At 51.8% G+C, this 12,887-nt stretch overlaps 1 protein-coding gene across 3 annotated transcripts in view; it reads left to right on the top strand.

The window, feature by feature from the left end:
• RXRA (retinoid X receptor alpha) overlaps nt 1–12,887 on the top strand; it is a 195,150-nt gene that overhangs the window by 133,969 nt on the left and 48,294 nt on the right. For all 3 annotated transcript variants that reach the window (XM_090021405.1, XM_090021407.1, XM_090021406.1), the window contains 2 exons: nt 3,515–3,665; nt 4,252–4,431. In XM_090021405.1, the coding sequence (XP_089877531.1) occupies nt 3,515–3,665; nt 4,252–4,431 (331 nt within the window). The remainder of the gene's footprint in view (nt 1–3,514; nt 3,666–4,251; nt 4,432–12,887) is intronic.

Below are 12,887 nucleotides of genomic sequence, written 5' to 3'. Positions count from 1 at the left end.
TGAGCTCTGTTGTGAGGCTCTGTGATGATGCAAATGACCTTGAACGAAGGCAGGAGCAGGATCTCAGGTTTCAGGTGGTCAAAGATGCTTCATCCTTGTGACACTATGAGGATTTCATTAAAAAAATTGGCTAAAAAAATTTGTTTTTTGCAAAAGTCTAGTTGGTCTAATAAAAGATCTCATCTCTACTACGAGTCCTCATTGCTTTTTCCTCTGGACCAATACAGCTGCAACCTGGATACCTCACCGAAAGTTTGAATATAACTTTCCAACTATTTAGTTGGTCTGTTAAAAGACATTACATCTACCCAAAGAACTTGGCCTGACGATACCCTTCGGTTAGGCTTTCATCCCATGCTCATCTCCGTGGGAAGTGAGCGCCCATTAAGTTTCAATCCAGTCTCACGCGTCAGTGAGATTCATGGACCTTTGAGACCTGGAGGGATTGGGCCCGTGGGTCTGAATGATCTGTCCTCATCTATTGATGGCAGGAGCCTTGGTGGGAGATGGGTGGGATGAAGCGTTCCTCTTGCAGGTAGGTCTAACCATGCCCTGGTTCGTGACTATTCATCAGCTAGACCCACTCGGGTAGAGCCAGAAGCAACTCTGGTGATTATCTGCTCTCAGCGTCTGTGACCATGGGCCGCAGGACTTCCCTGAATTAGCTCCTGCTTCCAGTTCAGCGGTTGGGAATGAACGGGGGCCTCTCAAAAAAACACCACCATCCACTCTTGATTCAGGAATAGCTGATGGGGGAGAATCCCTTATTGCCTTTGGTAAGGTCTTCTGATGGTTAATTATCCTCCCTTTTAATAACAGTCACCCTAATTTTAATCTGAATTTTTCTGGCTTCCGTATCTGGTCACTGCACCTCTGTCTGATGGATTCAATAGCCTGGGACATTTTTATTTGCCATATAGGTGCTTAGAGAGTGCGATCAGGTCACCTTTTCAACTTCTGTTTGGTGAGCTAAGGAAATACAGAGAGCACTGAAATAGTCTTAGAAACCTCCAGTGGATGCCAAACCATCGCTTAACTCTGTTGCAAGAATCCTACCCCCCTGCCCTGTATTAAATCACATAGTTAGGCCAGAATCTGTCCTCAAGTATTTTGATGCAAATGCAGAGCAAATCCTGTTGACTTCAGCGGAGTTATCTTGGGTTCACACTCCAGAAACTGAGACCAGAATTGGACCAGGAGAGTAGAGGGCTTGATCCAGAGACCCATGCCGCCAAAAAGAGAAACTCCCATCACTTGAACGGCATTTGGATCAGGCCTGTAGGATCTGGCCATCACCTAAAAATCTGCGTCTCGGATGCTGGAGCCTGCACAGCTGATTGGAAAGCCACAAACATGCCTCGTGCCAGGCAGGCAGTCAGGCTGATAAGGATAGGAAGAGAAGGCCTCCCTTTCCCTTCCAGCCTCTCCCAACACATGTTCTGTCTCATCACTTCGGGCCTCCCCTGAGATGACATGTCCACACAGAGGAGCCGAAGCTGTTTGAAAGAATCCATGAATTCGTGACCGAGCAAAATAGTGGCCGCAGGAAGGACTCGGTTGTGGTGGCGGTTGGCTTCTCAGATGGGAGGCGCCTATTCTCCATTGGCATTTGTGACACTCCCATGAAGAACAGGACACATTTCTCTAGTGTGGGATAGTCTTGTGTCTCTCCCCCAGTGGAGTCTTGTATCAAATAATTTTACCACTCGGAGCAAAAAACACAGACGAAGACCAAAACCCCTGTTGAACCATGATAATAATAGGAGGCATGGCTGCACGGTGCTAGGAATAACAACTTGCAGATTGGAAAATTCTCTGCTGTGTTTCCTACATGCCCTCCTAGAAGTTAGTTAGGGCAGGCGTGAGGACACAGATCCTCTGGCTATCTCGATGACTGGGAGTAGGTTAACCAAAGCAATGCAGAGCTCCCCTGGGGCTAATTTACCCCTTTGTCTGGCAGCACCTGAACTCCTAGACACAGGGGGGAGCACAGCATTGCCCTGTCTTGGTGGGTGTCACGAAGAGCAATGCACAAAGCACGGAGAGCTGCTTGTTCCCATATTGCAGAAACGGATCCGAAACTGCAGCTTGCCAAGTGCGAGGCTGCAGGCCTGCCTGGCAGGAGTGTGCTTCGTAGCACGTTTCTGCAAGTCCCACCATCTCCTCCGCCCTTCTTGCTGTCCCGATGGGGACAGAGAACGAAGAGGACCTGGAAAAGAGAAGGGAAGGGGAATTGCTTGGAGCCTGCATGAGGAAAAGGAAGGGGAGTGTCCTACGAAGCAGGCCTATTGCTGGGGTGACCTGTAATTCATCCTCTGAGGATCCTTCCCTTCAAGAGATAATGCTAAAAGACAGCCTATAAATCCCCCCCAGTAAAAGCAGCCGGGCTGTAGTGTCCTGGTCTTCATCATCCCCAAGCCCGACCTCACAGCCAGGAGCCCTCCCCCAGATAATCACTGCAAATCATTTTCTCTGCCGCGAGTCCCGAGGCAGCATCTTCCTCACGCGCCGAGATAAGGGCTCTCCCCACGGAGGTGGGCGGAAAGGAATCTGCCTGCCCATTAAATCAACCGGGAACATGGTTTACAGGGCCAGCTTATTAGACAGCGGTGTCAGCCCTTCGTAGTTCCTCGGCTTTATAACAGGATTAGCCGCTGTCCCTTCCCCGGGTTGTAACGTGAACCTGGGATCTGCGTATTCATGGAGGCATGATGTCATCCGGCTGCACGGATTAATTGCCCAGGTCAGCTGCCTACAATGGGGTTGGCTCTGTGCTGCTGACTCTTGTTCCACAGCAGGGGATCAGAGCACAGGCCTTTGATCTCCGGAGACCTACCTTGAGCTCCCAGGATGCTGGCGATTTCAAGTTGGGTTAATTCGGACTAACCTCTTTCCCAGTTGCACCTAACGGGGGCCAGCTGGCATTGTCTGCAGGATTTGGATCAGAGAAGGAAGGACCAGCCCTCCATTCAGCTCCCTTCCCAGAGGTGAACAGTGTCCACAGAGCTCTCTTGGATAGGGCGGGAGCCCCCTGCAACCTCTGAGGCCCCTGCTAATGAGCTTTGCAAGCTGATTATGTCTGCTCTTTATTGGATAGGGTTGTTGTGCAAAGGTCAGGTAGCAAAGGGTTGCAAGCCAGGATCAATTTGAGGGATGAGGACTGGGAATAGAAACCAAGTGTGGAAAAGCCAAGGGCTTACAGGCTTGGATGGAGGTGAACCGACAGCTTGGTAAGTCCTGGGCCTGTCAGGTCAGGGTGAGGTTTATTGGTAGAGTTATGTGGGACACTGCGTCCTCAGGTGGCAGCTGCAGAGGAGGTGCAGAGCTGGAGCACAGTCTTCCCAGTTCACACATCCTCCCCTCCCACCAGGGAAAGCAAACCTGCTCCAGACGGCTCATCTGTGTCGTTTCCCTGCATCCCAGATCTGAGTCCATGTGCATGCGCAGCACACACAGAAGGGGTGGTCATTCTCTGCTCGAACATAACCAGTCTCCTTTGCTTCCCCCTGTGCAGCTCAATTCTCCAATGAACCCTGTCAGCAGCTCAGAAGACATTAAACCGCCCTTGGGGCTCAATGGGGTCCTTAAAGTGCCAGCACACCCCTCAGGAACCATGGCCTCCTTCACCAAGCACATATGTGCCATCTGCGGGGACCGATCTTCAGGTAAAGCCTGGTGCCTGGCTCCAAAAATGCTTTACAGGGGATGCAAGAGGGGGGAGGAGGTGGCCCCCGGGGGAGGATGAATCCCTGTCCTTGGTCTTTATTTGCCCATTTGGACGGTCACATGCCCTGGTTCCCTTAGGGCAACCCAGTGCTTAAGTTTTGTCTGCCATATCTCATCATCTGCCCTTCCCCTCTGCTTTGGGCAGAGCAGGCAGCAGGTTCAACTCCACTGCCTGAGCCTGGAGAGCTGAAGGGCCCCTGTTGGTCCTCATGCCAAGTGGGGATGCTGGGAGCAGCTTCTTGAGGCTTTATGGGAAGTAGGTAGGACAAACGAAGCCTCCGGACATGTCCTTTCACCTGCGCGCGCCCTCATCACAGCACCCGGAGACACTCCGACATGCTCATTTGGCCACCTTGAGGCCACAGGGTCCCTCTCCGGCCCTATAGCTCCAAATCACATACTAGACAAGCCACAGCCCATGAAAACCTGGAAGGGAAGGAGGGAGAGGAATAGGGGGAATAGCCGGGTGCCTGTCCGGTGGGCCCAGGGCCCAAGCAGCCTGCCTGACCTCTCGCTCCTCTGCAGGTAAACATTACGGCGTGTACAGCTGCGAGGGCTGCAAAGGTTTCTTCAAGCGTACGGTGCGGAAAGACCTCACCTACACCTGCCGTGACAACAAGGACTGCCTGATTGACAAGCGCCAGCGCAACCGCTGCCAATACTGCCGCTATCAGAAGTGTCTGGCCATGGGCATGAAGCGAGAAGGTAAGGGACGTGGAGCAGCAGCCTCCAAAAAGCAGCCGTGGTGCTGCAGGTTCAGGCGATTCCTCCATGGGCTGGCTGTCAAGTAGAAGCTCCCTCCTCTTGGTATCCCTACAACATAACCGGCACCAAAGCAATACTTCAATGCAGGGCTGAGCCTGAGTGCAGCCAGTGGCATGTGGCAGAGATTTCTCCAGGCCATCTCTGCTCCGAATCATGCTGTTGGCTGATACCTAAAGGGTGGGTTTGCTCACCTCTCTTACGTATATTTTGCTCTGGCTTCACAGCTGTGACTCCACTAGCCCCAGAAGCGATGGGGCAGACGGAGGCTAGCTTACACACCAATAAGTGGGCATGATGGAGGTAGGCTGTGAGACGCACCAGATCGTGAGGTTGTAGTGAGAGGTCTCCTGAGATAGCTGTGCCACTAAAAGTTGGCACAAGGCAACGGATGGCGAGGCTAGATGGGTGCCCAAGAGCAGGATGCTGCTCTGGGTGACTTGCTTTGTTCTTTCACTATTGAGGAAACTTGTATGAGCTTCTTCCCTGCCAGATTGCCAATTCCATCACTAACAAGCAGCAGCCACATCCCTGGATTGTTCTGACCTAGGTAGCACCCAGCTGGGCACAGTGTCATAGCGATGCACTTTCCTTTTTCCAACCCAGGCCTCAGAAAAGCCAACACCACAAAGGGATGCAGCAAAAGAGGGCTGAGCAATGTGAGATATTGTTGAGTGGCATTTGCTGATGAATTTTAAAAGAAGCTTTTCCAATTCTCAGACGGCCGTAAAGCCTGTAGGAAGGGGTGAACTTAGGGCTGGCTTTTAAGGTAAAAAGCTTTTGGATTCAATTTATTTTGGATGACTATGACTAAGATTGCTGTCTGGGTCAGCCCGTTGTTTTATACTCAGCCTGATCTGAAATGACGTTAAATCTTGGAAAATGGGACACTGTCATGTTTTTAAAAACAGCCATATTGTGGCAGGGCACTGGGTGTGCCTGCCACTTTAAGGCCCTGGAGCTGGCAGCCTCCAGGTGCCGGAGGAGGGCAGCCATTTTGGGCTCAAGCCTGCCTATATAGATGAGGCAGTGGGGCTGTTGGGGGAGAAGTAACAACATTGCCCTCTCTCTGGGTTCTCCTCCACAGATTTGGGGAGCTGGGGTACCTCATACCATGACTCGTGCCTCAGGGTCTCACAGGGGACTTTCACTGCCCCCCTGGGCAGCAGGTCATGATGCTACAACCGGTGTTATCTTTGACCCACACTCTGCCTCCCAACAGTGGAGGACTTATTGCATCAGGGCTCAGCTCTCGCTCTCTCCTGGGTATGACTGGAAACTGCACCTTGCCGGGAGTGGGTGGCCTGGTGGGGCTCCCAGTGGCGCAGGAGCCCTCAGGCCAGTGATCACCCTGGTGAAAGGCGGGTCGGGGCGCCTTAACCCCTAGCCCTCACCTTGGGGTGGGTCATGGTACACCGGAGGTAGTTGTGGGGGTTTGAGTCCCTGAGGAGGAGAGTTGGGGCCAGGCACGGCTACGGCCACCTGAGCCCACCTGTGGAGGGAAGCCCCGAGACCCCAAGTAAAGGGGGGCAGTGTGTGGAGCCCTGTGAAGGGAGAGGGGGGCTCAGCTAGAGGGTGAGAGAGCTGAGTCCTGACCCCAGTAAGTCCGCCAATGCTGGGAGGCAGAGTTTCGGTCAAATATAACATCTGAGCCCCAGTTGAGAGGGGGCCAGCGCTGTGGATGCACAGTGAGAGGGGGCAGTGATCAGAAGCCCCAGAGAGAGGGCAATGTGGATCCCTGTGAAGGGAGTGGGGGCTCATCCAGAGAGAGCTGAGCCCTGACCCCAATAAGTCCTCCACTGTTGGGAGGCAGAGTGTGGGTCAAAGATAACACTGGTTGTAGCACCACAACCTGCTGCCCAGGGTTGGAGTGAGAGTCTCCCTGTGAGACCCTGAGGCACCAGTCATGGTGTGAGGTACCCCGGCCCCCCATGTCCATGAAGGAGGACCCACAGAGGGGGACCCTGGGATAAGAGTATGGGTCATACATCAGGGCCTGACAGAGCTTCCGCTGACTGGCCCAGGTGGCGGCCAGGACCAGGAGGGTCAGAAGGGCAAGGAGGCCCACCGAGAGGGACGCCCAAGAGCCAGAGGCCTGGGGTCCCGACTGGCTGGAGGTGGGCCAGGGCTAGTGTGAGCCGAAGGTCTCAGTGAGGGGACCACACCTGAAGGGGAACCGATGGCAGGGTGATATATGGCCTGATATGGCGGCAGCAGAGTCCGCCTGAAGGGAGGAACCCAGGTGGGGTCCTACAGTAGGATTCTGGGCCCCATCGTGGGGGACTGGCACATATGAGAACATCATGATGTCATCAGCAAGGCTTGGGCTGCGGTGTAGGGGAGGAATGGAGCTGCAGATAGCGCCCCCTAGCAGCGGGGCAGAAAATGGGCAGCCTCCTGCCTAATTACATCTATTAATTAATCAATTAAGACCAAGGCATGGCAGGCGAGAAGGTGGGTGGTTAGCTCAAGAACAGGTGGGCGGGCCTTGCTGAGATTGGCCCCGGTAGCCCCCCTGCTGCACATATGTTATAAGCTGCTTTCCCTGGGGTAATTAGATTGATCTTATTCTTTCGAGTTTTATAATATAGCTCATTTTTCATTGTTTCTTTACTTGCATTTTGCACTTCACTTCGCACGATAGCGAAACTGGACTGAGGAGCAGCATCTATTAGTAACTGGATTCTCTTTCTGATTCCCACGCACAAGCCTGGCAATGTTGTGCTTGGGTTTCCACTATCAGTCTTTGAGCCCATTGGAAAAAAGCAGTCAGGCAAACTTGTTTCTGCTGCAGTTCCCTCTCCCACTCCCCACTTGAAAATGAAGTTGGGCCTAAACCTCCTGACAGCATCCCTCTAAAGCATCAGTGACTGGAGCGTCCGTATGACTGCAGAGTAACTATGTGGAAATAGCCCCTAGGTATGGCTCCGCTCGCTGGTGCCTTTTCCCCTTACATTTTCTGGGTCACGTCTACATCTGCATCTTCTGAGATGTGTCCATTCCCCTCTTTGCTGCAGAGTCGGTCTAAGTTGCAGGAGAGCCGGGCTACAGACCGTGTCTCTTGGAAGAGCAGTTAGTCTTGTCTGGAGCACTGATGAAATAGGGCAGTGCTGGAGCCGCGTCTTGCGTCTAACAAACCCTGACAGGCTTGATTTATGGGGTTATGTAAGGACCCACACATGTAGATTCTTCAAATGTCAAAGCCATCTCTGCTCGAGACGCTGGGAGCATCCAGAGGCGAGCGATTAAAAGGGCATTCAGCAGGGGCGAAGCGGGGGTAGCTCTCCAGCAAGACTGAGAGTACCAAATTCCCAAAGGGTCCCTTCTCCTCCCCCTAGCAAACGTAACCCTTTGGTGCCTGGAGTAGAGATTCAGGGTGGGAGGCCATCATGGGCTTTATTTCAAGAAAGACTAAATTTCCGACAGATGTTCTGGACGCTACACAAGGGCGGTGTTGTTAGTCCGTTATTATTATGTGATAATAATAATGCTGTCACTGCAGACAGTCCTTTAGTAGTCCTGCCATGTGGCAGAAGCTTTGTTCGCTGTTACGGCGGCTGACGTCGAAGGCCGATAGCCGCGCTCTCCCTCCGAAGCGGAAGACATTGCTGTGGCATTTCGGACAGGAAGTCTGCGGGGAGGGGGGTTTGGGATGGGAGCTGAAGCAAACCAACCCCCCAGTTTTTTCAGAGCAAACAGGAGCTTCCAGTTGAATATGATAATAGCTTGGCTGCTCTTTCTTCTCCTTTTTACTGCTCTTCACCTTGCCACCCCCGATCGTGTTGGTTTTGAGGAGGCGTGCTGGAGAGTGTTTTTGGGGAAGTGAGTGCTCTGGCATTTTAATACGACTGTCAGGAAGAGGAATATCCTCCGCTCAGCTGGGAATGGGTTTGCGCCTTCCCACTGCCGGCAGCAGGAGGCAGGTTTCATGGCACCGCTGTGGCTGGGTCTACAGGCAGACTGCAGCCCTCAGTCAAGGGAAGAGGACTGCCTGCCTTTTCCAGGGAAGGCCGGAGCGTCCCCCCGTGTCCCCTGGCAGGACCGCTCACCAGGTACATTTCCCGACAGGCGATGGAGAGCAGGAGAAAGTGCTCTACGCCCCCAATCAACCTTGCCTCCCATGCAGGGGTGACCTGAGTGCTGGGAAAAGGAGCAGACAGAGCCACGAGCCAGCACAAACATAGCAAAACCAGCAGGGAATGTGAAGGAGATGGAGCAAATGGGGAGAAAAGGCTCTTGACCTTCAGATAGAGCATGCTGGCTGTGGACAGTGGCAGCCGCTTGGTATCACATGTTGCAGTAAAAGCACGATAGGGGCACTTGCGAGGACATGCCGCACCATCAAGTCCCATCAGCAGGGAGACAGGCATCCATTTGCAGCTTTGCCCTGTTGTAACGAGGCCCTGTTGAGCTGAGTCTGCTCTCCTTGCCCAGCTTTCCCTCTCCCCACCCCGACGCACGGTCACGGTCCGAGTGGACCGAGTCCCGTGCCCGTGACGCTGCGAAGGAAGCAGCCTTCTGCAGAGGGACACGGCTGCGCCGTCAACAGGACCATGACGCTGTCAGAGACCATTAGCGGTCACTGGTGGATACTGGATTCTGTGCTGGATAAAAGGCGCCAGTCAGGGGGTCAGCTCTGTGATCTGGACTCACTGAGCTGTCTTACCGAGAGGTTAAAGGTCTTTATATTCAGCAAAGGTGCATGCTATTCTGAATAGAAATACAAGATTTCCCCAATTTTTGTTTTTTTTCATTAGCCGTCAGTTTGCTGCCGAAGGCTGCGGTTGTCTTCAGGAACGTGAAGCATTTTTACTGGAGGTTGGGGCACCTCCTTCTGTATGGCTTCTTGGAGGAACCAAGTCAGTATTATGGAAGAGATTCCACCAAATGACTCCAGAAATACAGTATTGTGATGCATGTTGGGGGTCACTAAGGGAAAAAAATAGGTGAAGATGATCTAGTAAATAAATGTGTGAAGAACCAAGTGGACTAAACGTAGCAAAATCCTCCTGATATCAGTGGGTAGCGCAGGTGCTTAGGATGACACAAGGCAAATCAGCTCAGCATCTCTTGGAAGTCTGTTCCTATGGGATTCAACCTCATGGATGAGCAAAGGGAAGATGGAGGAATAATACCAAGTAAGATCCTCAGGGCTCCTGGTGTGAATGATCAGCTGCAGGGCAAAAGTACCCTAGGCAGAGAGGTGGTGGCAGGCGGACCGAGCAGTCCAGGCTTCAGGGCTCCTCAGCACAAGAATAATTGGTCCTGAATCAAAATGGTGCCCAGTGGTTTTGGTCCCCGTTATTTAAGGGCCTGCTCTTCCCTTGACGATGCATTCATGGAAAGGTGCTTCTACTCTGAATTTACAGCTTTCATGGGAAGGAGCTGGGCCAGCAACGGGGTTCAGGATGGAGAATCCTGGCCTGTGCTTGACTCAATGAGATGAGCATAACTCAGACTTGGCGCCTGCTATATATAATGGGCCTGTTTTCAAGCAGGAAGGAAACGAACACCTGGCATGGGGGTGTCTCTAGGAGCCTGCAGGATAGGTGGCTTGGGATGGGGCCAGAATTGAGACTGGTGGTGGTCCTGGAGGTGGGTGAACTGGGGCGCAGGAAGAGCTTAGTGGGATGAAGGCCAGCAGAAAGCCCTGCTAACAGGATTCTTGAACAGGCAAGAGACCTGTATTCAGTTTAATGAGGTGAATGCACAAGGACCAAAGGACCCATTTTTCATGTGCCTTCATTCTTTAGGCTCCCAGAAGGGGAATGTGACCAGAAGTGTGGGGGTGCATATATTTCAGTAGAAAACCGGGGGGAAACTGAGGCAGCAGTGTCACATCCCAAGGAGGCGGATGCTGCTATAGCAGACAGATGTAAATGTGGAAGAAAAATCACCTCTGGGAAAGTGCAGTGGTTTGGGGCCTCGGCCGTGGACCCACAAATTGTCCAGGGGGCTCTGGCTCTCTCCTTCTCCCTGTTGGCCCGGCCAAGCTGACATGGTGTAAATCAGGTGACTGTTAAATTCTTCCAATTACGGCAATTGCCTGGGCAGCGCCACTGTAAAATTATAGGTCCATTAATTAATTTCTCAATGGTGGCAGAATTCCCGAGGGAGTACATACAGTACACTGGCCGTGTGAGGACTCTATTAATTCATTTTGATTAACATTATCACAGTGAATACCAAATGAATTCATAATGATCAGCCAGTTATTTAAAAGTGTGACAGATGGGATCTGCATAACCCTAGGAGTGCACTGGTACAGGGCAAGCAGATCTCAGAGCGTGGGGTGTATGGAAAGGAGGGTTTGGACATATGGGGGAAATCCTTTGAGATCTCGTATGGCGTGAGGAGACAGTCGGGGGGCAAGCTTTAGCCGGCGTAGCTCTGTACAGCTCTGTTGGCTTCCCCTGATCTGTAGTAGTTTGCATCAGCTGACAATGAGGCCTGGAGCGAGTTATTTATAGATAGGTTTGTAATAGGCCTGGACCCACTTTGCCACCTACCTGATGCCCGGTCTTGAGCTAATAGTGCCTCAGTTGCCCTATCTGTAAAACGGGACTAAAAGTACTTCCCCACTCATCACTCTATGAAATGTTCTGAGGTGCATGGTTGAAAGTGGGCCGAACAAAAAGCTCTCTCTGGCCCCGGTATATTGAATCCCAATGTGTTGGCAGAGCCCCCTTTGCACTCTTCTATTCCCAAATTTGAAAATGCCCCCCGTACAGAGAAGATGTGTGCAGTTAGCAACCTGATTTGCCCATGTGGCGGAGAGTTTGCACTGTCAAAGAACCAGGTCTATGCACACCTGGCCCCCAGCGCAGACGCCTGGGGCAGTCTGCACGTCTAGGTGCAATAACGGTGAGCAGAACAGATGAGCATTTTGTTTCGTGGGTGAAAAAAGGATGTGCATGTGCGCGCGATCTTTCCCAAAGGCAGCCTCTACTGCGGCCTCGTTCTCTGCCACGTGCCATTCCCCATCTGAGACCTCCGCGCAGCTCTCTCGTCCTGCTCTTTCCCTCCCCCTCCAGCACCAAATTCCTCCACCTACTTCCTGCTGCCTCTTCTTTCCACCTCGTCACCACCTTTCTTTTCATGTTGCCTGCCCGGCGTAACTTGGCATCCGACCCAGTATCTGAGCCATTCGCCTGCTGCCCGAATTCCCTTGATAACCCTCCGTTTCCCCGAAGATGACCAGCATCTCTAGTTTAGGCTCAAGTCCTGGGCCGGTGACAGCATGATCTGGTTTCGGATGCCCGTGCTTCTAATCTAAACATACCCCATTTTCTAATGTAAACTGTTACGGCTTCTTACTAATAAAGCCCGGGCTAGCAGCCTTCGTTCCATTGCAAAATATGTTGCTCTAGAGACCCAATTTATAGCTACTTAAATAAATACCTGATTCCTGTCAAATAAATGCTTTTCCTGTAGCTCCAATGGTATTTATGTGTCATGGATGTACAGTAAAACCCTCTTACCGAGTCTTCCAGATCTTGCAGGAGTAAAAAAAGAACAAACCAAACCAAACCAAGTCTCAAGCGCTGATGGAGAATAATACTATGACTCCGGGAACAAATATGGGGAACAAGAGAGACTTCAGCTATATCAGTAAATGAAAATCCATGCAAGAAGAGAGAAACCCTGATTTCATAAATGGCTGAGGAACGAAAGAAGCTTATTTAAGGCAGCTGGGAGCGCGTGTATGAGAGGTGCCGACAAATTAGTCCCTCTTTTGAACTGTGCTTAGGAAGGGGGAACACATGAGAGGTACTGATGTAGATCAGGTTGGGATGGACCCAGGTAGGGAAGGCCTATTCATGCTCCAAGCAGCTTTTAATGACCCAGGAAAGATTTGCATCCAGGAAGGGTTCACGTGTCAAAGCCAGTAGAGAAACGCGTGCACTAGCAATGTGGGGAGGTGAGAAGAAGGAAAAGGTCCCAATTACCTGGTCTCTGGGCACATGTTAGACTATCAGGCTTTGCTTAGGAGATGGTATTGGTGTAAGTGGGGGGAAGGGGAGGAGTATAGAAATGTCAGATATCTCTTGGCATTGAAGTCTCCCCTCAGGGCTTCCAGCTGATATATTTGAGAAAGGTCCTGATGCCAGTTCTGATGAACATGCCTTATTGATTCTGGCACCCAGAAACTGTGATAACTCATTAGTGGAAAGCATTGTTCGCCATAGAAATTACTGCCAGTTGCACAAGCCTTTGTTTCCTGTGCACTGTCTTCTGCTAAGTATCAGATATTCATCCAAATAAAGGTTGCCAGCCAAAGACCCGGAGTGATACGGGGAGTACTTTTGTGGCCTGGGTGTTTGTATCCCAGAGTGTAAACCTTGTCGGGCACGTCTTGGTGCATGGTGAGAGAAGTCTGTCCTGAACTGGGAAATGCT

The sequence above is a fragment of the Crocodylus siamensis genome, chromosome 11 (assembly GCF_052110815.1).
Source record: "Crocodylus siamensis isolate JL-2025a chromosome 11, ASM5211081v1, whole genome shotgun sequence".
Lineage (NCBI taxonomy): Eukaryota > Metazoa > Chordata > Crocodylia > Crocodylidae > Crocodylus > Crocodylus siamensis.
The sequence above is the reverse complement of the archived record's forward strand: the minus strand, read 5'-3'. Positions and strand labels throughout refer to the sequence as shown.